This window comes from Ostrea edulis, chromosome 5 (assembly GCF_947568905.1).
Source record: "Ostrea edulis chromosome 5, xbOstEdul1.1, whole genome shotgun sequence".
Classification (NCBI taxonomy): Eukaryota; Metazoa; Mollusca; class Bivalvia; order Ostreida; family Ostreidae; genus Ostrea; species Ostrea edulis.
In genome coordinates, this window is record NC_079168.1 from 18,687,412 (window position 1) to 18,713,350 (window position 25,939).

At 36.5% G+C, this 25,939-nt stretch overlaps 1 protein-coding gene across 4 annotated transcripts in view; it reads right to left on the reverse strand.

Moving 5' to 3' along the window:
* The window catches only part of LOC125650945 (uncharacterized), a 69,645-nt gene that overhangs the window by 6,503 nt on the left and 37,203 nt on the right, over positions 1-25,939 (reverse strand). The window contains exons 28-32 of one of the 4 annotated variants that reach the window (XM_048879520.2): positions 17,141-17,308; positions 11,694-11,777; positions 6,264-6,358; positions 680-749; positions 301-531 (exon numbers count right to left, since the gene is read on the reverse strand). In XM_048879520.2, the coding sequence (XP_048735477.2) occupies positions 301-531; positions 680-749; positions 6,264-6,358; positions 11,694-11,777; positions 17,141-17,308 (648 nt within the window). Of the gene's footprint in view, positions 1-300; positions 532-679; positions 750-2,751; positions 4,569-6,263; positions 6,359-6,740; positions 8,213-11,693; positions 11,778-17,140; positions 17,309-25,939 lie in introns of those variants that run through there. The other 3 variants (XM_048879522.2, XM_056166863.1, XM_056166864.1) reach the window with 3 other exon arrangements.

A 25,939-nucleotide genomic window follows, 5' to 3' on the forward strand; every position in this document is an offset into this window, starting at 1 on the left:
TATCAAAATTATTGATAATTTTGGATGAACTATACATGCAACATTTTCAATGAGAATTCACTTTCGAGCACAAGATTTATAAGCTATATATATCTTCACTGTAGGTCAAAGTTGTGAAAATAAAACTACACTGAGTATATGCTTGTGTTATCAAGTGCCAGCGCATATTGCAAAGCTTACTCCAATTTAAACAACCATATTTAAAACCGATTTATGCTGAGAAATTACCTTTTAAAAAAAGCTGTATAGAGTATGTGTCATTGATTTGGAGTTCGTGAATTGCTAACTGGTAATACATACGATAACATGCAATAATTTTGATCTTCGCTGTATTGTGGTAGCAGTAAATAATCCTACAGCCGCAAATATTACTGACGAGGCGATCATCAACCAACGCCAGATCAAGAGGTTCGTACTGAAGGACAAATGCACCATCGTAATACTACTGAAAAGGAGATCTATCTGCTTATGAGAGAAAGTGGCGTCATGTCGAACAGCAATGCTTTCAGCGAGGAGTCCGAGAGATGGCAACTAAAATGTAATGCATGGATGCGTTGCAACAGTTTTGAACATGAAAAATATATCTGTCTTCAAATGAATTGATAATTAAATGACACACATATTCATTATTTTTCATTACAGCGAATTGGTGGTTAGTAATGCATCTAGGTATATTTACCAAAAGTGAAATAGCTCCAGCTATCCCAAACATAATTTTTTTCCGATGATCGCTGGCTGTAGACCTGGAACTAGATCACATCTGTTTATGCATAACATTGGTAAAATTTCAAGATTGACGACGAAGGTAAAATAAGAAGTTTTTCATTTATTTATAAATCTTAACGATACATTTGGAAAATCAACAAATCTTATGGTATTTATAATAATTGTCTCATAGCTGGTAGTTTCTTGCCGGTCGCTACGTTGATTGGTCGGTTGTACATGCAAGGTGAAGATAACGAACAGTGATCAATCTCATAACTCCTATAAGCAATACAAAATAGATAGTTGGGCAAACACGGACCCCTGGACACACCAGAGGTGGGATCAGGTGCCTAGGAGGAGTAAGCATCCCCTGTTGACCGGTCACACTCGCCGTGAGCCCCATATCCTGATCAGGTAAACGGAGTTATCCGCAGTCAAAATCAGTGTGCCAAGAACGGCTTAACAATCGGTATGAAACACGTCTGACAGGATTTGACCCAATGCGAGGTTGTATTGACGAACTAGATCGTTATAACGATCATAGAATTTGCGAAATGCTGACTTCAATCGAGACTGTTGAAATCCCTGTACCATCAACTTGTTTGTCAGTAGCTTACCTCGATTTAAAAACTGACTATACGCAGAACAAGCTCTTGCGTATCGCATCAGTTGAGATATATAAACACCATATGTAGGTGATAATAGAATATTGCTACACAAATATAGGAAGTTGACGATGGAGAAGCTGAAATCATCCCGTTTGTCATACAGTTGAGTTGTCAGTTTCCCGTTAATGTCTACTATCAATAAAATATCTAAGTATGAAGCAAAAGTGGATGACTCTGTGGTGTCCTTTATTTCGAGCTCACAGCGATATATCAAATCGACATATGAATGAAAGATGTTAATAGACAAAACGTCATCGATATATCTAAAAGTCGAATTGAAGGCCACAGCGAGATATTTTTTATTCTCACGTAGAAGTTTTGAATAAATTCTGCTTCATATGAATATAAAAACAGGTCAGCTAACAAAGGAGCACAATTCGTGCTAATGGGAATTCCAACAGACTGTTGGAAGACCTGATCACCAAAGACCAATGAGGAACTCTAGCATATTTTTTATTTCAACTTCAGAGTACTTGTGCGTGGAATCAGAGTGGTGTTTAACAAAGTAAGTTTTTGAATGACTGATCACTAGATATGAATATTTCCGTTTTCCGTTTTTGTTGAAGAAGCAACTGTCTATGATGTCAAAAAGTCTAGTCTTTAATTTATCGTGAGGAATGGTCGTGTATAGTGTTGAAAAGTCATATGTTTTAATGTTATTGATTTGGAAAAAATTCTGTGATTTCAAGTTTACTAAAAGTTCTTTAGAATTTTGTAGAATCCACATTTGATTTACATCACTTCTGGCATATGTAGTTGCACAGTAAGTTTGAAGTTTCTCCTTCACAGCTGTTAATATTTTCGTGAGGAGCAAAGATAGGGGCTTGGTAAAGCACTTACTGGATCCAGCAATGTATCTTTGTTTGTAAGGGTTTTTATGTAGTTTAGGAATCCAGTATAGGTACGGTAACTCATATTCATTCGACCCATTGACTGGAATATTAAATGTGTCTAAAACTGAAGCATGGTTTTGAAGAATGTCATCTTTTGAAAGGGCAGTTGGAGTATAAGTATGATTACCAAAAGTGGAATTAATGCCAAGTTCGTTTTAAATACAGTTGTAATAATGAGCCTTACAAACAAAGACAATGTTGTTACTAGCTTTGTCAGCTGGAACCAAAACATATTCCTCATGTAACCTATCTATAGCTAATTCTTTTATCACTTCTGGTTTACTAAACACAGAAGGATAGATGGTACATACTTGTGTTTTCATATGTCTAATGCGGGATTTTGATATCCCTCTTATGCTTTTAAGCCATTCTGACAATGTATCAAGTTCTTTTTCATATTTAGCCCATCGTCTGGCATAATCTTCGACAGAACTCATAATAGAGATGAAGTTCTGTCGCCAATTAAAAGAATGAGGTTCTCTGTATTTAGGATCTTTAAGAATAAGTGATTTGAGGTCCTCATTTTCAACTATATCAACATCACCAGTAATGACATGTCCAGCTGGACTATAGCTGAAAGAAGACGAAGAACAAGAACATGTTGGTGGATTACGTATAAGATGGTCTATATCTAAGCACTGCAAAGTTTGTTTATAATTAAAAAGTTTGGATGCAATAGTCGAAGTATAGCTGTAGGAAATACAGGGTGTAGACTTGAACTTGAAATAAGTTGGAATACACGACTGAACACTTTTATGACGAAGAATGTTGCTTATGTTGACGGAATCTATTCCTTTGTTTGTAAATTTGAGCTTAAGGAACTGGCGGCATGATTTGGAAGGTATATCATCCATGGTCCGTGCTGGTTTATAGAGCCTGTGGTAGGCAACATCCATAATCATAGAGTTCAGTCTATATTCAGGTGTTGAAAAATCCAAGTATAGACTAGCCATAGCTTCTTCAAATAACGTGTGTAAAATTCTCAATGGAATAGAGTGAAGTTTTGTACGAATATGATGTGGACCTAATTGTCTGTTGACGTAAGGCAATAGTGAATCAAACGTGACATCATTTATACTTGGTCTTTTATACGAACGATGTCCATGACTGCGTTTTCGTCTTTGGGTATTGGGAAAGAGTCCCATCACATTCACGTTATTTCCTTGTGGACTAGTCAAATTTCCCACATCATATACATTATCATTGCATCCATATGGAAATGCAGTGCCTAGGGTCCTGATCCAGTGATCTTCTCGTTGTCTACGAAAAGGGGTGCTTAATGTAGGATTGTTTGTGTGATGGTAATTTTTTTCTAAATCCTTACATGTATATTGTTTAACGTTCCACTCGAAAATCTTTCACTCGCATGGAAAGCTCGTCATTGCCTGTGAAGGCCGGCCGCTAAGAGACTCGATCATCATCTATGGAGGGCGTCATTTAAATACTCGATTTTTTTCCTTCTATACATAAAGAAGATATTTTGCAGAAGTACCCTTATCATCCTCAAGACGAGTGTCACAGAGGATCCATTTATAAAGAAACAATTTTACCCCAACATGATCATACCTGCCTACAATATACATTAACTTACACCGAGAAACAGATTCAATTAAACTAAATCTACATTAAGACATTTCATTTGATATATTGTCTTGCTTTTCCAGATAAGAATGAAAAAGTGAAGATGACGAACAATGATCAATAAAGAATACAAAACCCTTGACATACCAGTGTGCCTTGGAGCAAGTATCTCTGTTACACCCACTCTGAGCATGTAAACGGAGTAATCCGTAGTTAACATCATTATATATAGAACACTTTGACATTTGGTATGAAATTATCAAAGTCGTATTTCCTAATTGATAAAAACTCGTTTTGAAGTCAGCATTTCGCAACGATGGTCGTTATAACGATCTAATTTACCAACAAATATCTAGTAGGAAGGAATTATCGTCTGGTGGGTGAGCTTCTGAAACAATTCCATTATATTTCAGTTGTCTTTTAACCCATTCTCGGGTTATCATTTGGTACGGCAGATAAGAGAAGATATGTCAGGGATCACAATTCCTCTGGAACACCACAGACATGATCGTGTTGTTCGGTAAAATACGATTAATGAGAGCAAATATGACAACCTAAAACTTCATCTAACTTCACAGGTTTTGCTTAAAATCCTAATGTCATTAAAAAAACTTTTTTTTTCAATATAGATTCCCAATCTTTGAAACATTTAGCTCACGTCAGTTGAAAGCTCAAGTGAGCTTTTCTGGTCGCCTTTTCTGATCTCTTTTCCGTCGTCTGTCTGTAAACGTTTTACATTTTTAGATTTCTCCAGAACTACAGAGCTAATTTCAACAAGAATTGGCAAAAATCATCCTTGGGTGAAGGGATTTCAAGTCGGTGCAAATGAAGCGCCATGTCCCCTTCCAAAGGGAGATAATTACCAAAATGCAAAAAATAGGGTGGGGTCATTTAAAAATCTTCTCAAGAAGCACTGGGTCTGAAGAGCTGAAATTTACCTGAAAGCTTTGCAATATATTACAAATTCGAGTTTATTAAAATCATTGTCCCCGGGGGTAGGATGAGGCCACAATAGGGGATGAAAGTTTTACATACAAATATATAGGAAAATCTTTAAATATCTTCTTCTGAAGAACCAATGGGCCAGGGAAGTTCAATTTTACATAAAAGCTTCCTAACATAATGCAAATTCAAGTTTGTTAAAATCATGGCCCCTGAGGATAGCATGGGGGCCACAATAAGGTATCAAAATTTTACATACAAATATATCAGGAAAATCTTTTAAAATCTTCTCAAGAACCATTGGGCCAGAAAAGTTTACATTTACATGAAAGCTTCCTGACATAGTGCAAATTCAAGTTTGTTAAAATCATGGTCACCAGGGGTAGGGTGGGACCTTAATAGGGGATCAGTTTAACATACAAATATATATGAAAACTCAATAAAACTTTTCTTGTGAAGAATTACTAGGCCAGAAAAGTTTACATTTACAAGAAAGCTTCCTAACAGAGTTCAGATTCAACTTTGTTAAAATTATGCCCCCTTGGGTAAAGGGTGGGGCCACAATAGGGGATCAAAGATTTACGTACACATATATAGTGGAAATCTTTAAAAATCTTCTCAAGAACTATTGGGCCAAAGAAGTTTACATTTACATGAAAGGTGATGATAACGAACAGTGATTAATCTCATAAATCTCATAAGCAATAGAAAACATTTGCATTTTGCTATAATTTCCTTTGACCATGAAAAGTGAAGATAACGAACAGTGATCAATCTCATAACTCCTATAAGCAATACAAAATAGATAGTTGGGCAAACACGGACCCCTGGACACACCAGAGGTGGGATCAGGTGCCTAGGAGGAGTAAGCATCCCCTGTCGACCGGCCACACCCGCCGTGAGCCCTAAATCTTGTTCAGGTAAACGGAGTTATCCGTAGTCAAAAATAGTGTGTGCCAAGAACGGTCTAACAATAGGTATGAAACACAGCAGACAGCATACATGAAATCTTCCTAATATAGTGCATATTCAAGTTTGTTAATATCATGTCCCCCGGGGGTTGGTTGGGGCCAAAATAGGGATCAAAGTTTTACATGCGAATATATAAGAAAAGCTGGGGTTGAGGTGACTCATGTGAGCGATGTGATCCATGGGCCTCTTGTTATTGATATGCATTTCAAAAGCTTCTTTGCAGAAATGGTCTTTTTTAAATGGTAGATAGTTAAAGAACATAATCGTTCGTGATTCTTTCCAAATGAAATTGAATAATGCCAAAATCTTTCTGGAATCCTTTCAAACGAAAGCTATTCACAATATGATTAACCTTAAGAGTCATGAAAAAGGAGTTTGCAAAGCTAAAATAAGAACACGAACAAGTAAATCGGTTTAACGCATTATCAATTTTGGTAAAGAAAGTACATACAAATCAAATTACCTTTCATTATTGATATATGTATATGTAACATTCACATACCACATGAAAAACCTTCTCAAATGTTCGGCAACCGAAGTATTCAGTTGCGTTCCACATGCAACAATACTGTATACTTCTGTAATTAGGCAGATAATCTGAAATAACATAGCATATATGCCGATAAACATGTAAGGCGTTATTAAATTAATCATTTAAAAATATTCACTTGTTTGCACGGATTTTTTTCTGACTATTACATAAAAAAATATTTGCATGAGACAATAAGTGAAGTTAACGGACAATGATCAATATCTAAATCCCATGAAAAATATGAAATTAAGAGTAGGGCAAACTTTGACCCCTGGACACACCAGAGGTGGGATCAGGTGCCTATGAAGAATAAGCATCCGCTGTTGACCAGCCACACCCTCCATAAGCCATATATCCTGATTAGGTAAACGGAGCAATCCGTTATCAAAATTAGTATGTAAAGAACGGTTTAACAATTGGTATGAAACAAGTCAGGCAGCATTCGACTTAATGACAGGTTGTATTTATTATTATAAAGCGCAAAATTACAAATAGTTTCTATGCGCTGTACAATGTTTGTGCTAATAATCATTGATAATACACTAATAAAAGACCTGCAAGAGCTATAAAGGAAATGATAAAACAATAGAAAGAATTTAAATAAAACATGGTAGTAAAATGACAAAGTGTTCGACTTTGACTTGACAAGATACAATTGGCATACAGGTATTCGTATGTTGGATCAAAATTCAGTTTGCAAGAGCTTGCACATGGAATCCTTGATATTACACTGAATTTTACATTCACAGGCCATATTCACACTTAAACAATAGTGTTTTTAGGTTCTTGCTGAATGCTCCATGTGCTTCAAGCTCTCGAAGTTCCAGTGGAAGTTTATTCCACAATTCTGCACCTAGTGTTTTTATGGCTCTTGCAGCGTATTTGTTTGATGATTTCTTCACTACCAGTTTCCATTGGTCGGATGATGATCTCAAGGTTATATGTGGATGGTAAACAGGACATAGCTCTCTCATGTATGCTGGTGCTGAGAAAGAGTATAGTGACTTATATATGGTTGTCAGCAATTTAAACACAACGCGTTGCTTTACAGGCAGCCAGTGTAGTTGTTGAAGTACCGGCGAAATATGTTGTGTGTAGCATTTTTTTGTAAGACAACGTGCAGCGTTGTTCTGAGTCACTTGTAGTCGGTGCATGGGGCGATCGGTCATGCCAAGCAGGAGGGCATTGTGACAGTCAAGGTGGGATATGACTGTTGCATTGATGACCTTCGCACACGCTTCCTGGGTGAGATGGTGTTTCACCTTGGATATTCTCCTGATGTTGAAGTACATCTTCCTTACCACGGAGCAGACTTGTATTTCCATTGATAAGGTGGCGTCCAGGACAGCACCGAGGTTTTTAACAGTAGACTTAGGTGTCAATATTGCTTCACCAATCTTCAGACGGATATCCTTCACAAGGAACTGGTTGTGGGCACTAGCAACCACCATTATCTAAGTTTTTCCATCATTTAGTTTAAGTTTGTTCACAGTCATCCAGGTTCGGACACTTGCTATGCATTCCTCCATAATGTTGACTTGATAGCTCCGCATGGCAGTGTTTTTTACAATCAAATGGCTGTAAAGTTGAGTGTCATCTGCGAACCCATGACGATGTATGGCATATTGGTTGATAACTCTCCTGAGTGGGAAAAGGTACACCAGGAAGAGAAAGGGGCTGAGAACAGATCCTTGGGGCCCTCAGGTGGACAGTGGTACATCTGAGGACACACTGGTGTTGATCTTCACCGATTTGATGTGGCCACTCAAGTAAGACTGTACCCAACGGAGTGCTGTGTCCTTCAAATCCAGCTTCCTCGTGTAGTCTCTCCAGCAAGAGGGTATGATCGATGGTATCAAATGCCGCACTTAGGTAAAAAAGGACCAGGAGCATAGCGTCACCTTCATCCAGTACTGCTTCTACGTAATTTGTAAGCTGGATCATTATAACGGTCATAGACAAGTGTAGTGGGTGTTCATTGCATAAAATAAAACAAGAGACCCATGGGTCACATCGTTCACCAGAATCATGTACGCACTAGTCCTGCTATTGTTCAGCTGTTGTGATTTTGAATATATGAGAGCCTTATCATTCAAAATTTATGAGAAGGTCAAGTTTCAGACAGACAGGGCAAAACAATATGCCCCTGACTATCGTCGCATTGGCATAAGAAAATGAATTTACATAGCATAGGAACATTTACATTTTGCTATAATTTCCTTTGACCATGAAAAGTGAAGATAACGAACAGTGATCAATCTCATAACTCCTATAAGCAATACAAAATAGATAGTTGGGCAAATACGGACCCCTGGACACACTAGGGGTGGGATTAGGTGCCTAGGAGGAGTAAGCATCCCTTGTCGATCGGTCACACCCGCCGTAAACCCTATATCCTGATCAGGTAAAAGGAGTTATCCGTAGTCAAAATCAGTGTGTGCAAAGAACGGCCTAACAATCGGTATGAAACGTCAGACAGCATTTGACCCAATGATAGGTTGTATTGACGGACTAGATCGTTATAACGACCATAGAATTTGCGAAATGCTGACTTCAATCGAGACTGTTGAAACCCTGTACCATCAACTTGTTTGTCAGTAGCTTGATAATGGAATATTACTACATAAATATCGGAAGTTGATGATGAAGAAACTGAAATCATCCCGTTTGTCATAAAGTTGAGTTGTCAGTTTGCCGTTAATGTCTACTTTCAATAAAATATCTAAGTATGAAGCAGAAGTGGACGACTCTGTGGTGTCTTTTATTTCGAGCTGACAGGGATAAATCGAATTGGCATATGAATAAAAGCTATTGTTAATAGACAAAACGAAAGAATTTATTTTAATTCTTTATATTCCCATATAAAACTTTGATTTTCTATTGTGGCCCTACTCTACCTTCGGGAACCCTTGATGCTTGCATATTATTATGACTAATCATGGCCTTACTGTTGTTAAGATGACTATTTTAATGATGTTTTCATGCAAATTCTTTTGTATTGTGGCTTCAACTTTCCCCTGGGTTCATTATTTGAAGAAATAAAAAGTTGAGGGTGATTGAATATGACTGATCATTGACCTGCTGTTGAAAATGAAGATTTTTAAATATGCTCCCTATATATTCCCATGTAAAACTCTGATCCCCTATTGTGGCCCCACTCTACTCCTGGGGATTACAACTTGAGGAAACATGAATCTGTACTACCTGGGGGTGCTTGGATATCAATATAACTAATAATACCCTTCTCCTCTCAAAAAAGATTTACTCCTAATTTCTATGTAAAACTTTGATATAGTATTATGGTCCCACTTTACCCCTGAGGGCCATGGTTTGAAGAAACTTAAATTTACGTTATGTTAAAGAGCTTTCATATAAATTTCAACATTGTTGGCCCAAGGGTTCTTTAGAAGAATTTTTTAAATGGCCTCATTCTGTTATTGTCTTTTCTTGATTATCTCTCCTTCATAGGGTCCCATGGGGATACGGGTTAGAATAGGTCCTCAGTACTCTTTGCTTGTCGTAAGAGGCGACTGCATGGGGCAGTCCTTCAGACGAGTCCGCAAAAACCGATCGCAAGGCCCCGTTTCACAGCAGGTATGACACGATAAAGATCCCCCCTGCTCAAAGGCCGAGCATAGGCCTAAACAATATACAACTAAACATCTCCTTTAAAGGGGCATGATCCTTCCTTTGGACAAACGTAGATCCCCTTTATTAAATGATAAGTTCTGCCAACTTTGATTGAGATTAGCCTTTCAGTTCAGGTGAGCTATGAAGTTCAAAACTTTAGTACCAAAAGAAAGGTCTTGTCACAAGAAATACACTTTTCAAATTTGGGTTAAACCCCTAAATCAATGTCAAAGATCATGGTAATGGTTAAACAGTCTTGCCATAATGCATCTTCATACAAAATATGTAAGCCCTACCCTAAATAGTTCAAGAGAGACAGACAAGACAAAGTAAAGATGCAACTTTAGTTGCATTGACAAAAAAAATCTTGAATCCACACAACTTAAGAATATTTACATTTTGATATGATATTGTCATTATTGTGTGGCTATGCTACTCATTAAAAGAATTTGTTATAATTAATTTCCTATATATTCCTATATATAACTTTGATTTCCTATTGTGGCTCCACCATTCCTACAGGGCCCCTAAATTCAACAAACTTCAATTTGAATTACCAGAAGGTGCTTGCATATTAATGTGACTAATCATGACCCCGCAGCTGTTGAGATGAAGATTTTAAAGACGTTTCCCTATATATTTTTTATATAAAAATTTGATCCCCTATTTTGACTTCAACGTACCTTCTTGGGTCAACAAACTGAATTTGCAACATCTGGGGAAGCGTGCATTATGAATATAATTAATCATTGTCCCGGTGTTCTTGGAATGATATTTTTACAGATGATTTTTATATATTTGTAAGTAAATTTTGATCCCCTATTATGGCCCCACCTAACTTCCGGGAGCCACAATTTGAACAACTTGAAGACGCATTAACTGGAGACATTACAATATAGCTCTGTTCGTGAAACGAAGATGTTTGCTGTTTATCCCCATGTAAAACTTTGATCACTTATTGTGGCTCCACCCTACCTACGAGGGCAATGATTTGAACAAACTTAAATCTACACTATTCCAGGAAGTTTCATGTAAATTTCAACTTTTATGGTTCTGGCAATAATTTTATTTTAAATGACCCTACCTTATCTTTGCCTTTTCATGATTATCTTCAAGTTTCCTTTCAACAAAACATTGTCCTTCACTTCAATAAACTTTGAATTCCGTTCACTCAAGGAGCAGTTGTGCCAAGTTTCATGCTATTGATCTACTGGTACTGGAGAGGATTTTTCAAATGTGCAACCATATTTTCACTATTTCTTGATTATCAGCCTGCTAGAAAAGGTGTTTCTTTTCTTTGAACAATTTTGAATCCCCTTTATCCAAGAAAGCGTAAAAGGAAGTTTGCTCGAAATTGGTCTATTGGTTCTGGAGAAGAACACAGTCAAGGAGATCGGAAAAGCTCACTTGAGCTTCCATGTCAGCTAAAATAACGATTTATTGTTTGGAGTTTTTTCAACGCATATCGGGACGTCATCAGGTTCATGGGAAATATATGATACAAGTACTTTATCGATACTTTACATACCGATTTTGACTACAGATTACTCAAATCATCTCATGAGCATTGAGGAATCATAGCGGACGTAACCGGTCAACAGAGAATGCTTACTCCTCATAGGCACCTGATCCCACCTCTGATATGTCCAGAGGTCCGTGTTTGTCCTACTCATATTTTTGTATTCTTTATAGGATTTATGATTATTGTTCATTATTTTCACTTTTCATTGAGCTAGGCGTTCATGGCCATTTGGCAGTGATGGTTCTTACCTCAAAGAAGACCGCCAGAGTCATTGTTGCTAAATATGCGTCGCTGTAGCTGTCGATTTTATCTAAAAACTCTGGAGTGCAAGACTGAAATAAGAAAATGGAGTATATGTTCAATTTGATGTGTATCAGTATTTCTTAATTAACTTTACCTCCGTCATGCTGCAAAACTTTACAATCTATTAATGTATTTCATTATGTTTCCTGTATTTCTAGTCTCTGTTAGACCGCATAATGTGCAAATATTTCACATTACAGTTTACATTAAAAGAACCCCCATGCACTGAACCGTGATTAATCGATTATTCTAATGCGAATGTTTTGGAATCTGCATTTCGATTGACCCAAAGGTCACGAATACTCGACATTGGCCACTTTTTATAGAATATTTGTAAACAAACGTGTACATTACCCTTACAATACCGGCCAACTTTATGAAGACGAGAATCTTTTGGCCAGATGGGTGATCAAGATCAGACAGAGGTAAAAAAAATGACTGATCTACCGGCCAGGTGGGACAGGAGGTGTAAAAAAAACAAAAAACCAAGAGGCCTCTATAATTCCTGTGGTTTACCAGTGCTTCCAAGGGTGTTAAGGTATCTCATTACACTAAAGTTTTATTTAATGGCTCGTTAAAACGCCTCTTATGAAGTATGATTTCAACATGGAAAAAGTGATACAAGCTCTCAAGTATTTTATATGAATTTTTTGTGATTTTTCCCGGAATGATAAAAATGTTGTTTTTCTTGCAAATAAGAGATACTTGAGTCCAAATTTCGCTGTGATTTGGTGCATGATATGAATATTTAATAAAACACGCCTAAAAGATTCGGATATAAACTTCATATTTATTTTAGAATTTTTTTTTTATGAAAATTGAAAACGTTATTCGTTAATATTTATTAAATCTACAGATAAAATCTTCAAAAGACATGTCAGTTACAACAGAGATATATCGACGAAATATAATGTAAAAAGAAATTGAAACGAAATTATCAAGTTTAAGATATAATCACTATATTCAAACTGGAGAAAACAGTACCGATCCTGATCAAAATTGATAGAAATTACTAAAATAATCATATTGTTGCTAATAGTATGCACTGTTCATCTACAAATTAGTTTCCTTTATAAAGTCTTTTAATTTGTAAACGATTTTACATCAAGGGAATGTGGTTTTCTGATTACAATATGTTATCTATGACTACTATTTTTATAATTCTGATCGGGCTTAATTCTAATTAGACAAAATTGTAATATTTCTGAAATTTGACAATTTCATTTCAATTTCATTTTAAAATATCTTTCTCCGATATATCTTTTTAGTAAACTCAGGTGACCTATTACAATCGGTTGTCGTCCGCCGTGCGTTAACAATTTAACATTTTTAAATGCTTCTTGATAACTACCAGTCCAATTCTTTTCAAATTTGGTATGAAACATCTTTGGGACACGGTGGACATAAATTGTAAATTTCAGGATTCCTTCACCCCTGGGGCCTTAGGGTTGGGGAAAAAACTGCCCAAAATTGACCAATTTTCAAATATCTTCTTCTTAAGAACTGCAGATGTGTAAAAAAAAAAAATAAAAAAAAAAAAAAAAATGCATGGTGATGGAGAGCAGGTAGGCCTCTACCAAAATTGTAAATTTCATGATCCCCTGGGTAGATCATGATTCCTTCACCCCTGGGGCCTTAAGGGCGGGGCAAAAACTGCCCAATTTTTAAAAATCGTCTCAAGAACCGCACATGTGTAAGAAAAACTAAATACATGGTGATAGAGAGCGGGAAGGCCTCTCCCGAAATTGTAAATTTCATAATTCCCGGGTAGGGGTTCGACCTCCCAGGGCGGGGCCAAGCTTGGTGTATAGTGTTTATGTGTAAAACACTTAAATGACATCTTCTTTAGTGCTGATGATACTATATTGAAACTAAATAGATATTTCGAAAGACCAGGTGATCTTTTACCAAAATTGTAAATTTGATGATCCCAGAGGTAGGGGTTTTGGTATCAGGATGGGGCCAAAATGGTCAGTTATTGAATGTGTGAACAATAAACATTTTTAAGTTCTTGATTACCATACTATCATTCTAATTCTTTTTAAATTTAGAATGAACCATATTTGGAACAAGGGGAACATATATTGTAAATTTCAGGATTCCTTCACCCCTGGGGCCTTAGGGGCGGGGCGAAAACTGCCCAAAATTGACCAATTTTCAAATTTTTTCTCGAGAACTGCACATATGTAAGAAAAACTAAATACATAATGATGTAGATCAGGAAAGCCGCTACCAAAATTGTAAATTTGATGATCTCCAGAATAAGGGTTCTGACCCCAGGGTGGGGCCAAACTTAGTATACAGTATTTATGTGTAGGTTTGCTGACACTGTATAAAATCTAAATGCATACTTACGAATAGCAGAAAAAGATATACAAAAAATGGTGAATTTCATTCAAAACCCAGGGTTATGATTTAGGATGAGTCCAAATTAGTCATATCTTTTGTTAAAGCCTTTCATCAGTGTATGCACTTTTGAAGGCAGTGAAGTTTTAAGACCACATCTTTTTGATACTGTTGCTGAACATTAGAATTTAGCTTAGATATTCAGAACAGGAATTTTTTTCTAGATTCCATAGCCCATGGAAATATTGATACTTTTTTTTTTACTAGTATTCAAGTGACCGATAAGGCCTGTGGGCCTCTTGTTTCTAACTGACATGTTTTTGAAGATTTTATCCGTAGATTTAAAAACTATTGGCAAATAACGTTTTCAATTTTCAGAAATATTTATTTTATTTAAAAAAATTGGATGTCTATCTTCAGTTGTTTAGGCATATTTTCTTACATATTCATATTGTTCATCAAATCACAGCGAAATTTGGACTCTAGAGTATCTTATTTGCAAACAAAGTACCTTTTTATCATTCCGGGATAAATCACAAAAACAATTCATATAAAATACTTGAGAGCTTGTATCACTTTTTCGATGGTGAAATCATACTTCATAAGAGGTGTTTTAACGAGCCATTAAATAAAAATTTTGTGTAACGAGGTACCTTATTGCTAATCCAAGTGACCCTTCCAAATTCTGTACAAATGTAATAAACAGATATGAACATATTGAATGAACACAGTATATAACGCCATATTGTTGTATTATACCACCGTATGGATATAAGCGGTAGTTGAAAAAGAACAAACCCATGACTGCTAATGATCATTATCAAAAGATAATTTATAAATTAATTTTCTTGGTTTCCATAGACTTAAAATTCCTAAGAAATATTCAAATTACAATTTCATATTTGCTACTGTACTTTTCAAAAACGTCAAAACAAATTTGTTAATGACATAAGCAATTGGCGTAAATAGAGTTTTTATAGGCAAGAGGAAGTCCAATGATAGGCCTCTGTGTTTTCTTTATGTACATGTATCCTGTTATATATTTTCAGTTTGAAATTAGATGAATTCAGCAAGAAATAAGCACCTGTAGGTACAAGCGCACTAATTAGATTTCCACCATCAAAGGGAACAGTATCTACTTTGTGAAAATTGAGATAAAATGTCTCTAAATGCTATATTCTCGGTAAATCGGTCACCCCTCTAAACCGGCCATTTTTGTCGGCCCGAGAGCCGGTTTAGAAAAGTTTCACTGAGTATATTGTAAATAAATGATATTTTAAATCATATATTGTTTTAGTTTGCATTTTTATTGTTTTGACCAGTTGATATTGCTACTTTCCGTTTTTAACTAAAGCATATTTCTAATTTTTTGTAACAGTAGGGTTTATGCAAGTTAAAATTCTAAGGATTAAAAGATTTTATTATTGTAAGTCACATAATTTTCTATATTAAAATATGTCATCCAATAATTTACTGTTACAAAATTCAAAAGATACGCATTAGATAGCTTTAATCTGTGGTACAAACGAACACTAGAATACCCCAAACATGGTTGGGGAACCCTTCCATATGGAATTGTACAACTAAACAACAAATACTATTACTAGACACAAGTAGTATTTTTACTAAGAAAAACCAGTAACTCCACTACACAACTAGTAAATGCACTGGACATAAGCATACTGTAGCAATTTTACTATGAAAGCTAGTAACTTTACCAGGCAGCCTAGTACACTTACGTTTTAGGCTAGTAATCCCATAGACAGTAGGACAGTAAGTTTACTAGTTAGCCTAGTATATCATACTAGTTTTTTTTCAGTGCATAAATGATTCATTTATTATCATATCAGAAAAAGATCTTTATCCGGAAATCACTTCTGACACTACTACATATGAGAGGTCGTGCAAGAATTGTACATAGTAGATATTCCGATTTCAAAATGATTTAGGCCAAGTTGTCGTTTAATTAGCTGCAGAGCTGTAGCTCTCTTTAAAAAATATTTGGACATATCAGAGCTGCAGAACAATAGCTCACTGTCAATCTGAAAAATATATTGGGACATATCAGAGCTGCAGAAGTATAGCTCTCTGTCACTCTGCAAACAAGATTGCTACACGTAGCCATGCCCCCCCCCCCCCCCCCCCCCCACCGCCGCAAAAAAAGTTGAAGCACAAATGTCCCATACCTCCTGTACTAAAATTTGTCGAATCAAAATGACGGCGCAATACCATAAACTACATATGGTCACTAACAATCCTACAAAATTTGAACAAAATCCATTGAGCGGTTTCGGAGAAGTTGTGTCCCCAAAGTGTTTCTATAGTGTAGTATGTACAAATTCAACAAAGTCCCGTAACTCCTGTAAAAATTGTCGAATCAAAATGGCAGCGCAATATGATCAACTACACATGGTGACTAAGAATCCTACAAAATATGGACAAAATCCGTTGAGTGGTTTCTGAGGAGTTGCGTTCACAAAGTGAAGTGGGGCGGACGGACGGACGGACACCGGTATTTCTATGTCCCCTTCCGCGTTGCGGTGGGGGGCAAAAATATTGGGATATATCAGAGCTGCAGAACTATAGCTGTCTGTCACTCTGGAAAAAAAATATTGTCACATATCAGAGCTACAGAACTATAGCTCTCTGTCACTCTGGGAAAAAAAATATTGGGACATATCTGAGCTACAGATCCACCCCTTATAAAAAAACCTTCGATTTACGGCGCAGAAAAAATGCGCATGGTTGAGGCTTTATATCGTTGTATTCTTGCATCGTCGTCTCAACATATATTTTTCTACTATTCTCTGATATGTCCCCCAATACATTTCTAGAGAGCTACAGTTCTGCAGCGATCGTTTGATGTGAATTGTTACATCACCTCTGCAATTTCGCCTCGCCGGGTATAACATTTATTCACCAGGCATCATATCGTAGCCGGTCAATAAATGAACTAATACTCATTGTAGCAATTTAAAGACACCTTGATACTCACAATAATTTCGAACGGATAGAACGTTTTATTACCGAACTATTTGTTACTAACCCTTTTCTCACACACAATACTTGAATGCATCTGCGTAGAATCTGCGTAGGAGCTTCCATTGCAGCATGCGTATGGTTGACTTCCAGACAATGAGGAGTACACACTGTAGCCACCAGTGTTTCTCAGGTTAGAGAGTGCATAAGGCCCGTCTGCACCACAGCAATCAAACTAATAAAATAAAAATATAAAAGTATGTGAAAAACTATAGCTAAATTATATCAAGGTCATTCGCGATGTTTCTCAAAAATTTATCATTTTTCGTGAAATCTCGGGCACAGTTCACTTTCATCCTATCCTGTTGCTACAAATAAAGGGGTATATTACCAGGTCTGTTAGAGTTACGATATTCTGATAATTCCTGGTTGTGACAAGAAACAAGAGGCCCAGGGGCCTTATAGGTCACCTGAGTATCATGTAACAACCTTCCAATGTTTGAATTAGGTTTGTGTTTAAATATAAGAATTTTACTTTTGGATGGAAGAAACATTGAATAGCTATGTGGTCATGAAGTACATGTGTCATTTTTATGTTCAATCAATAATCCTTTTTAAAAAACCTAGGTCTGAGACATCATAAAGAAAAGGGTTATTTACTCCTTAGATAAAACCAATATAAGAAGATTTTCAAAGAATTTCTACATTTTCACTATATGACCAATAGAGCCCCACCCTAACACAAGAACCCCTGCCCCAGGGGCCATGAATTTCACAATTTTGGTAGAGGGCTCAACCCTCATTATAATTATGCCCACAGTTTGGCTTCTTGATGTCCAGGAGTAAAGAAGAAGATTTTTTAAAATTACACTCATTTTGATGGTTTTTGTCCCACCCCTCAGGCCCCAGGGGGGCAGGAACCACGAATTTCACAATTTTTGTTCCCCTCCACCCACAAATGCTATATGCCAAAATTGGTTGAAATTGGTTCAGGGGTTTCAGAGAAGAAGCTGAAAATGTTCAAATGTTAACGCACGACGAACGACGACGGACAAAAACAGAAGATTTTCAAAGAAATATTGCATTTTCACTATATAATCAATCAGCCCCGCCTTTGCACCAGAACCCCTGACCCAGGGGCCATAAATTTCAGTTTTGAAAGAAGCATCCTTGATCATCATTCATTATCATACTATTAGTTTGTCTACTTAATACCCAGCAGCAGAGGAGAAGATTTTCAAAGAAATAAAATGCATTTTCACTATATGATCAATAGGGCCCCACCCTAATACCAGAACCCCTGACCCAGGGGCCATGAATTTCACAATTTTGAAAGAGGCATCCTTGCTCATCATAACCATGCTATTGGTTTGTCTACTTAATACCCAAGGACAGAGAAGAAGATTTTCAAAGAAATAATGCATTTTCACTATATGACTTATAGAGCCCCACCCTAGCACCAGAACCCTTGATCCAGGGGCCATGAATTTCACAATTTTTAAAGAGGCATCCTTGCTCATCATTACCATGCTATTAGTTTGTCTACTTAATACCCAGAAACAGAGAAGAAGATTTTCAAAGAATTTCTACATTTTCACTATATGACCAATAGAGCCCCACCCTAACACACCAGAACCCCTGATCCAGGGGCCATGAATTTCACAATTTTTAAAGAGGCATCCTTGCTCATCATTATCATGCTATTAGTTTGTCTACTTAATACCCAGAGACAGAGAAGAAGATTTTCAAAGAATTTCTACGAGCCCCACCCTAACACACCAGAACCCCTGCCCCAGGGGCCATGAATTTCACAATTTTGGTAGAGGGATCAACGCTCATTATAATTATGCCCACAGTTTGGCTTCTTGATGTCCAGGAGTAAAGAAGAAGATTTTTTAAAATTGCACTCATTTTGATGGTTTTTGTCCCACCCCTCAGGCCCCAGGGGGGCAGGGACCACGAATTTCACAATTTTTGTTCCCCTCCACCCACAGATGCTATATGCCAAAATTGGTTGAAATTGGTTCAGGGGTTTCAGAGAAGAAGCTGAAAATGTTCAAATGTTAACGCACGATGCACGACGAACGACGACGGACAAAAACAGATAGCAATAGGTCACCTGAATGATTCAGGTGACCTAAAAATGTGAAGTCAGCTCTTATTATTGCAAAGGTTACTTACAGATATGGTTTTTTCAAATATAATCTTTTATCATTAATCTATTTTTATTTTATTTTTTTATTATTTATGACCATAGAATCTCTCCGGGTACGAGTTAACCTTACTGTTTATTAACGTAATATAGTTAACTCGTTCCACCTGAGATTGATTTTATTATTACTACTTCGTACATTGTGGATCAGTTCTTTGGACGAATAGGGTACGTCCCAATTCGCTCCGAACTTACAATGTAGGATTGATTGGCAAGCCTTGAAACCAAAAACATGTTGTACATGTACTAGGTCTAGAAACGTGTGTCGCTTTGGTGTTTACATGTAGATTTTGTTGTTTTGTTATTATATTTTGTTTTATAATTATTATATATATATATATATATATATATATATATATATATAATTCAAAGCCTACGAAATACCCATTCGATATATACCGAGAATGAGTATTTCATTTCATCGGCTGAATCAAACACGAGCATAATGTACGGAAACCTTTTCGTGACATATCCATATCTATTTCATGAATCAAGTGTTGAATCGATGCAATGTACTGAAATTTTCGAGTTGTCCAAATAGTACACAGTTGTAGCTATTGTCTGATACATAATGCACACGCGAACAAGTGGAAATAATGCGACTTCAATGAATTCACTTGCGTTCATTATATTTTACATCTATTCATTCTAATTAGAACATACATCTACAAAGTCATTTGTATTTACATTCCCCACTGTTTTTGGGAGTTGATTTTATCAACTCACTCGGCTCAAAGTGGTGTGGACCTTAGCACTTCTTTACAAACAGATCCCGTGGTGATCCAGGTTAGAATAGGGCCTCAGTACCTCTTGTCAATCAGTCTTTACAAACAGATGTAATGTTCAGCGCTAGCAGCACATACAGTGTAGTTCTTAATCCGTTTACGTATTACACGTTTAAATGCATAATTTCTGTAAAATTGACTTTTCTACCGTCGGTCAGTTAAATATGTATATCGAAAAACAACCAAAATATCGCTAGAAATACAATCTAATGCCAACAGCGATATTTCACACTTCAAAACTTCGTACGCGCAAACAGAATATCACCGTATAGGTAAAACACACACGGGGTCCCGTGGACTGAAAATCCACGCTTTAGCGTGGGCCTAGATAATTGTCTGTATCTCTGAAATTGCGGTTTCTGCGTATTCTATAGCAGTTGTTAGGACCTTTCAAATTCAAAGATGAATATACAGTACCCACGTGCACGTGTCCACAATCGGGAAATCAATCGATCGGCGATGATAGTACTACTTAGCACTTGTGAACTGATTTGTGTCAGCGTCAAATTGAAACGAACCGAAAACATCGTGCATCGCCACATTCAATGTTTGAGTGTCTGCATTCATTGTCTACTTTAATGATAAAACTTCTGAGCTCCACAGTAAATTCATTTTAACAATTTTAGTATGGAAAAAACCAATCATGCAGTTCAAACTTTTCCAAACTTTCAAATGTAAATTAAATCAAATACCGATAAAAAAAAATATTTAGTTGTTTTCAAGAAAATTTTCATTAGCTTTTGAAAAATCAAACCACACGCCATAGAATTTCAGGGATTTATTTTAACACACATATCTTTGAAATACACCTTTCCGCGCCCAAGTTACATGTAAGCAGCAGGCGTCAGCTGATTGACAGATAGAGCGCGTGCACCTCGCGTGTAACAATGGAAATTAGAAAATTTATACATGTAGTGAATAAAATGTCATTTTAGTTTTCTTTTGCTAAATAGATAGATTAAATGTATTCATTGCCTTTTAAATTCATAATGGTGACATATAATTTTCGATAATATCTTACTCAATCAGACTTTGACATTACCGACACTCATTGTGTAGAATTAATCACACTCACATTCTATATGCACTTCTCTGTCGATTCACGTAATTTTCATTCATTATTTATCCACAAAGATGAAACCACTATATTTTTAAAGTTAAAATTGCTCAATATTGCTGAAATTATAAGAGGGAATTGAAAAAAAAAAATTTCTTGATATTCTGGTCATGTTGAATAATAAGAAAAAGCTTTTTATCTGTATGTGTCATTTACTAAAAGTTTAGTTTTACTATAAATTCATTTATTTATCACATCTTAAAGTACAAAAATCAAATGGATGTAACTATATTTTCGCAATCAATTATTTATCCCGAGACGAGGTCTTTCATGCAAATACCATCAATAATTAGCTTCACGAAAAAAGTAAGAGAATACCGTTAATCATGAACATGGACCAAAACCAAGGAAAGGTGTTGAACCTGGCTAAAGAGACCATACTTTCATTATGACTGGCCAAGCCGGCTGTGGAAAGACTTGCATATGCACAAATGTGATCAAAACCTCCAGAGTGTTTCACGGTTTGATAGGTAATTTTTCATGGAATCCGAGAGAACCCTATGAAAGCACAATTGACAATGCTCCACATTTTAAATATATATACATGTATATAGTATTGACTAACATTCGTTTTTCTAATGGTGTGACTCTATATAAGCAAAATATTTCATCAAGCCCCTTCCATGTGTTCAGATCCAAATTCAATCATCAAAATGAAATAGTTTTATTTCTTTGAGTAATTGATAAAGAGAATCAAAACTTTCTTATAAGATTAAACAAATACCATGACATCAAGTAGCACCTATACATGTCTCTTGTGTACAGTGACCATGATAATGATGATAATTATTATTAAAAACAACTACCCTCTTCAAATCCCCAACCCTCAATAATCAAACATTGTTCTGTTTTGATCTAACCCTCAAGTATACATTTTGTCAACACCATGCAAGGTGAAGATAACGAACAGTGATCAATCTCATAACTCCTACAAGCAATACAAAATAGATAGTTGGGCAAACACGGACCCCTGGACACACCAGAGGTGGGATCAGGTGCCTAGGAGGAGTAAGCATCCCCTGTTGACCGGTCACACCCGCCGTGAGCCCCATATCCTGATCAGGTAAACGGAGTTATCCGCAGTCAAAATCAGTGTGCCAAGAACGGCTTAACAATCGGTATGAAACACGTCAGACAGCATTTGACCCAATGCGAGGTTGTATTGACGAACTAAATCGTTATAACGACCATAGAATTTGCGAAATGCTGACACCAATCGAGACTGTTGAAATCCCTGTACCATCAACTTGTTTGTCAGTAGCTTACCTCGATTTAAAAACTGACTATACCCAGAACAAGCTCTTGCATATCGAATCAGTTGAGATATATAAACACCATATACAGGTGATAATGGAATATTGCTACATAAATGTGGGAAGTTGACGATGGAGAAGCTGAAATCATCCCGTTTGTCATACAGTTGAGTTGTCAGTTTGCCGTTAATGTCTACTTTCAATAAAATATCTAAGTATGAAACAGAAGTGGACGACTCTGTGGTGTCCTTTATTTCGAGCTCACAGGGATATACCAAATCGACATATGAATGAAAGCTATCATTGTTAATAGACAAAACGTCATCGATATATCTAAAAGTCGAATTGAAGGTCACAGCGAGAGATTTTTTCTTCTCACGTAGATGTTTTTGAATAAATTCTGCTTCATATGAATATAAAAACAGGTCAGCTAACAAAGGAGCACAATTCGTGTCCATGGGAATTCCAACAGACTGTTTGAAGACCTGATCACCAAAGACCATGAATATATTGTCAATGAGGAACTCTAGCGTATTTTTTATTTCAACTTCAGAGTACTTGTGCGTGGAATCAGAGTGGTGTTTAACAAAGTAAGTTTTTGAATGACTGATCACTAGATATGAATATTTCCGTTTTCCGTTTTGGTTGAAGAAGCAACTGTCTATAATGTCAAAAAGTCTAGTCTTTAATTTATCGTGAGGAATGGTTGTGTATAGTGTTGAAAAGTCATAGGTTTTAATGTTATTGATTTGGGAAAAATTCTGTGATTTCAAGTTTACTAAAAGTTCTTTAGAATTTTTTAGAATCCACATTTGATTAACACCACTTCTGGCATATGTAGTTGCACAGTAAGTTTGAAGTTCCTCCTTCACAGCTGTTAACATTTTCGTGAGGAGCAAAGATAGGGGCTTGGTAGAGCACTTACTGGATCCAGCAATGTATCTTTGTTTGTAAGGGTTTTTATGTAGTTTAGGAATCCAGTATAGGTACGGTAACTCATATTCATTCGACCATTGACTGGAATATTAAATGTGTCTAAAACTGAAGCATGGTTTTGAAGAATTTCGTCTTTTGAAAGGGCAGTTGGAGTATAAGTATGATTACCAAAAGTGGAATTAATGCCAAGTTCGTTTAAAATACAGTTGTAATAATGAGCCTTACAAACAATGTTGTTACTAGCTTTGTCAGCTGGAACCAAAACATATTCCTCATGTAACCTATCTATAGCTAATTCTTTTATCACTTCTGGTTTACTAAACACAGAAGGATAGATGGTACGTACTTTTGTTTTCATATGTCTAATGCGGGATTTTAATATCCCACTTATGCTTTTAACCCATTCTGACAATGTATCAAGTTCTTCTTTTTCATATTTAGCCCATCGTCTGGCATAATCTTCGACAGAACTCATAATAGAGATGAAGTTCTGTCGCCAATTAAAAGACCGAGGTTCTCTGTATTTAGGACCTTTAAGAATAAGTGATTTGAGGTCCTCATTTTCAACTATATCAACATCACCAGTAATGACATGTCCAGCTGGACTGTAGTTGAAAGAAGATGAAGAACAAGAACATGTTGGTGGATTACGTATAAGATGGCCTATATCTAAGCACTGCAAAGTTTGTTTATAATTAAAAAGTTTGGATGCAATAGTAGAAGTATAGCTGTAGGAAATACAGGGTGTAGACTTGAACTTGAAATAAGTTGGAATACACGACTGAACCCTTTTATGACGAAGAATGTTGCTTATGTTGACGGAATCTATTCCTTTGTTTGTAAATTTGAGCTTAAGGAACTGACGGCATGATTTGGAAGGAATCTGCTCCAAATCATAATGAAGAGTCTCCACTGATAAGATATTTGGATATGTTTCCAATAATTTTTCCAGACATGGTGAATTTAAATTTTTCTTATATCACCATTGACCGTTTTCATTTTCCTTGGTATTTTCTGACGCTCGGGACACCAAAGAGACCCACCCCCCCACCCCTATTTTCCATGTATAGGCCTAAACAAACCCGCCGTTTGTAAAGAATAAACTAGCGTCGTTTTACTGTCTTCGGTATTCTCTTACTTTTTCGTGCAGCTAATGGCATTCGGAAACCTCGTCTCGAGTTCTATCGTTCTAAAAACAGTGGGCTGCGACATAGATATTAAACTGGTTCCCAGCTGATTGGTGGTACACGAGAGAAGCGAGGTCAACAGCGCATCAGTTTACATAAATATATGAACATCACACCTTCCGTTCGTTATGGGTGGTGAGATAAAAACGATGCAACTTAACAGCGTGAAGTTATTGCACCAAATAGCGATGCATTTGATCCAATAATCATCAATAGATTTAGAATGACCGTTCTTTTCAGTCGGTAGTTGCTCTTTCGATAGGATTTCTCAGCGAAGTGCAGATTTTTTCAAAATGTCTCCGGCTAAATTGCACACCTTGTTCATCTCTTATGATCGATGACATGACCGCTTTCTTTGCAAGATTGGTGAATTCTATTTAAATAAAAACTCTAAATATTGATATTTTATCAAAAATACTCCAAAAATACCATTAAAAAGTACGAGGGGGAATGAGACCTGAAATCCTGTACACAAGCACCTGTGCGTTTAATTGATCAAGATATAAGGCTCACAGCGGATGTGACCGGTCGACAGGGGATGTTTTACTCCTCCTAGGCGCCTGATCCTACCTCTGATATGTACAGGACTCCGTATTTGCCTAACTCTTCATTTTATATTCCTTTTACCAGTTATGAAATTGATCACACTCTTCGTTATCTTCACATGTACAAAATTAAGACCGCATAGTTATTTTTGTAGATTGAATAAATTGTAGCTAATTTACTGTCATTTGTGGATGCTTGTACATAGTTACGTATGTATTTCCATAGAACTCTAGGAATTGAATTTCAAATTCCAAGTAAGACATAGGGAGTTAAAATAGGTAGTGATTGCTCCTTCACCAAAGGCTCCGCATTTAAAAGTGAGAATCACAGGTCTTTCTGATATGACCTTAAATACGGAGGTCCCGTGTCGCGACAGGCGTTGCAGCATAAAGCACCTTCACTGCTACGGCCCTGTGCGATAAGCATAGGTCTAAGGTTGTGGTACTTCATCTACAGCTGGTGATGTCTCATTATGAGTGACAAATTCTCAACGGGACGTAAAACAATCAGTCCATCTAAGTAAGACCATAGACAATTTTAAAAATAAAGGATAAGTGAATGTCTGAGGTTTAAGTACAAGTTCTTGCACTTTAAGTAAAGACAAATTGTTTAGTTGTGTAAGTCATGTCACCCCCCCCCCCCATTTTTTAAGAGGAGTTGTAAAACAAAATTAAAAATTACCATAAATCCAAGAATTACGGCAAGCAAGGGGTACTGAGGACCTATTCTAACTTGGATTCCAACGGGAATGCTAGAATATCAATGTAGTGACATATCTTGACAAAACTGAGCAATTCTAAGCGTAATTACATGAAATATGTTGGAATAGT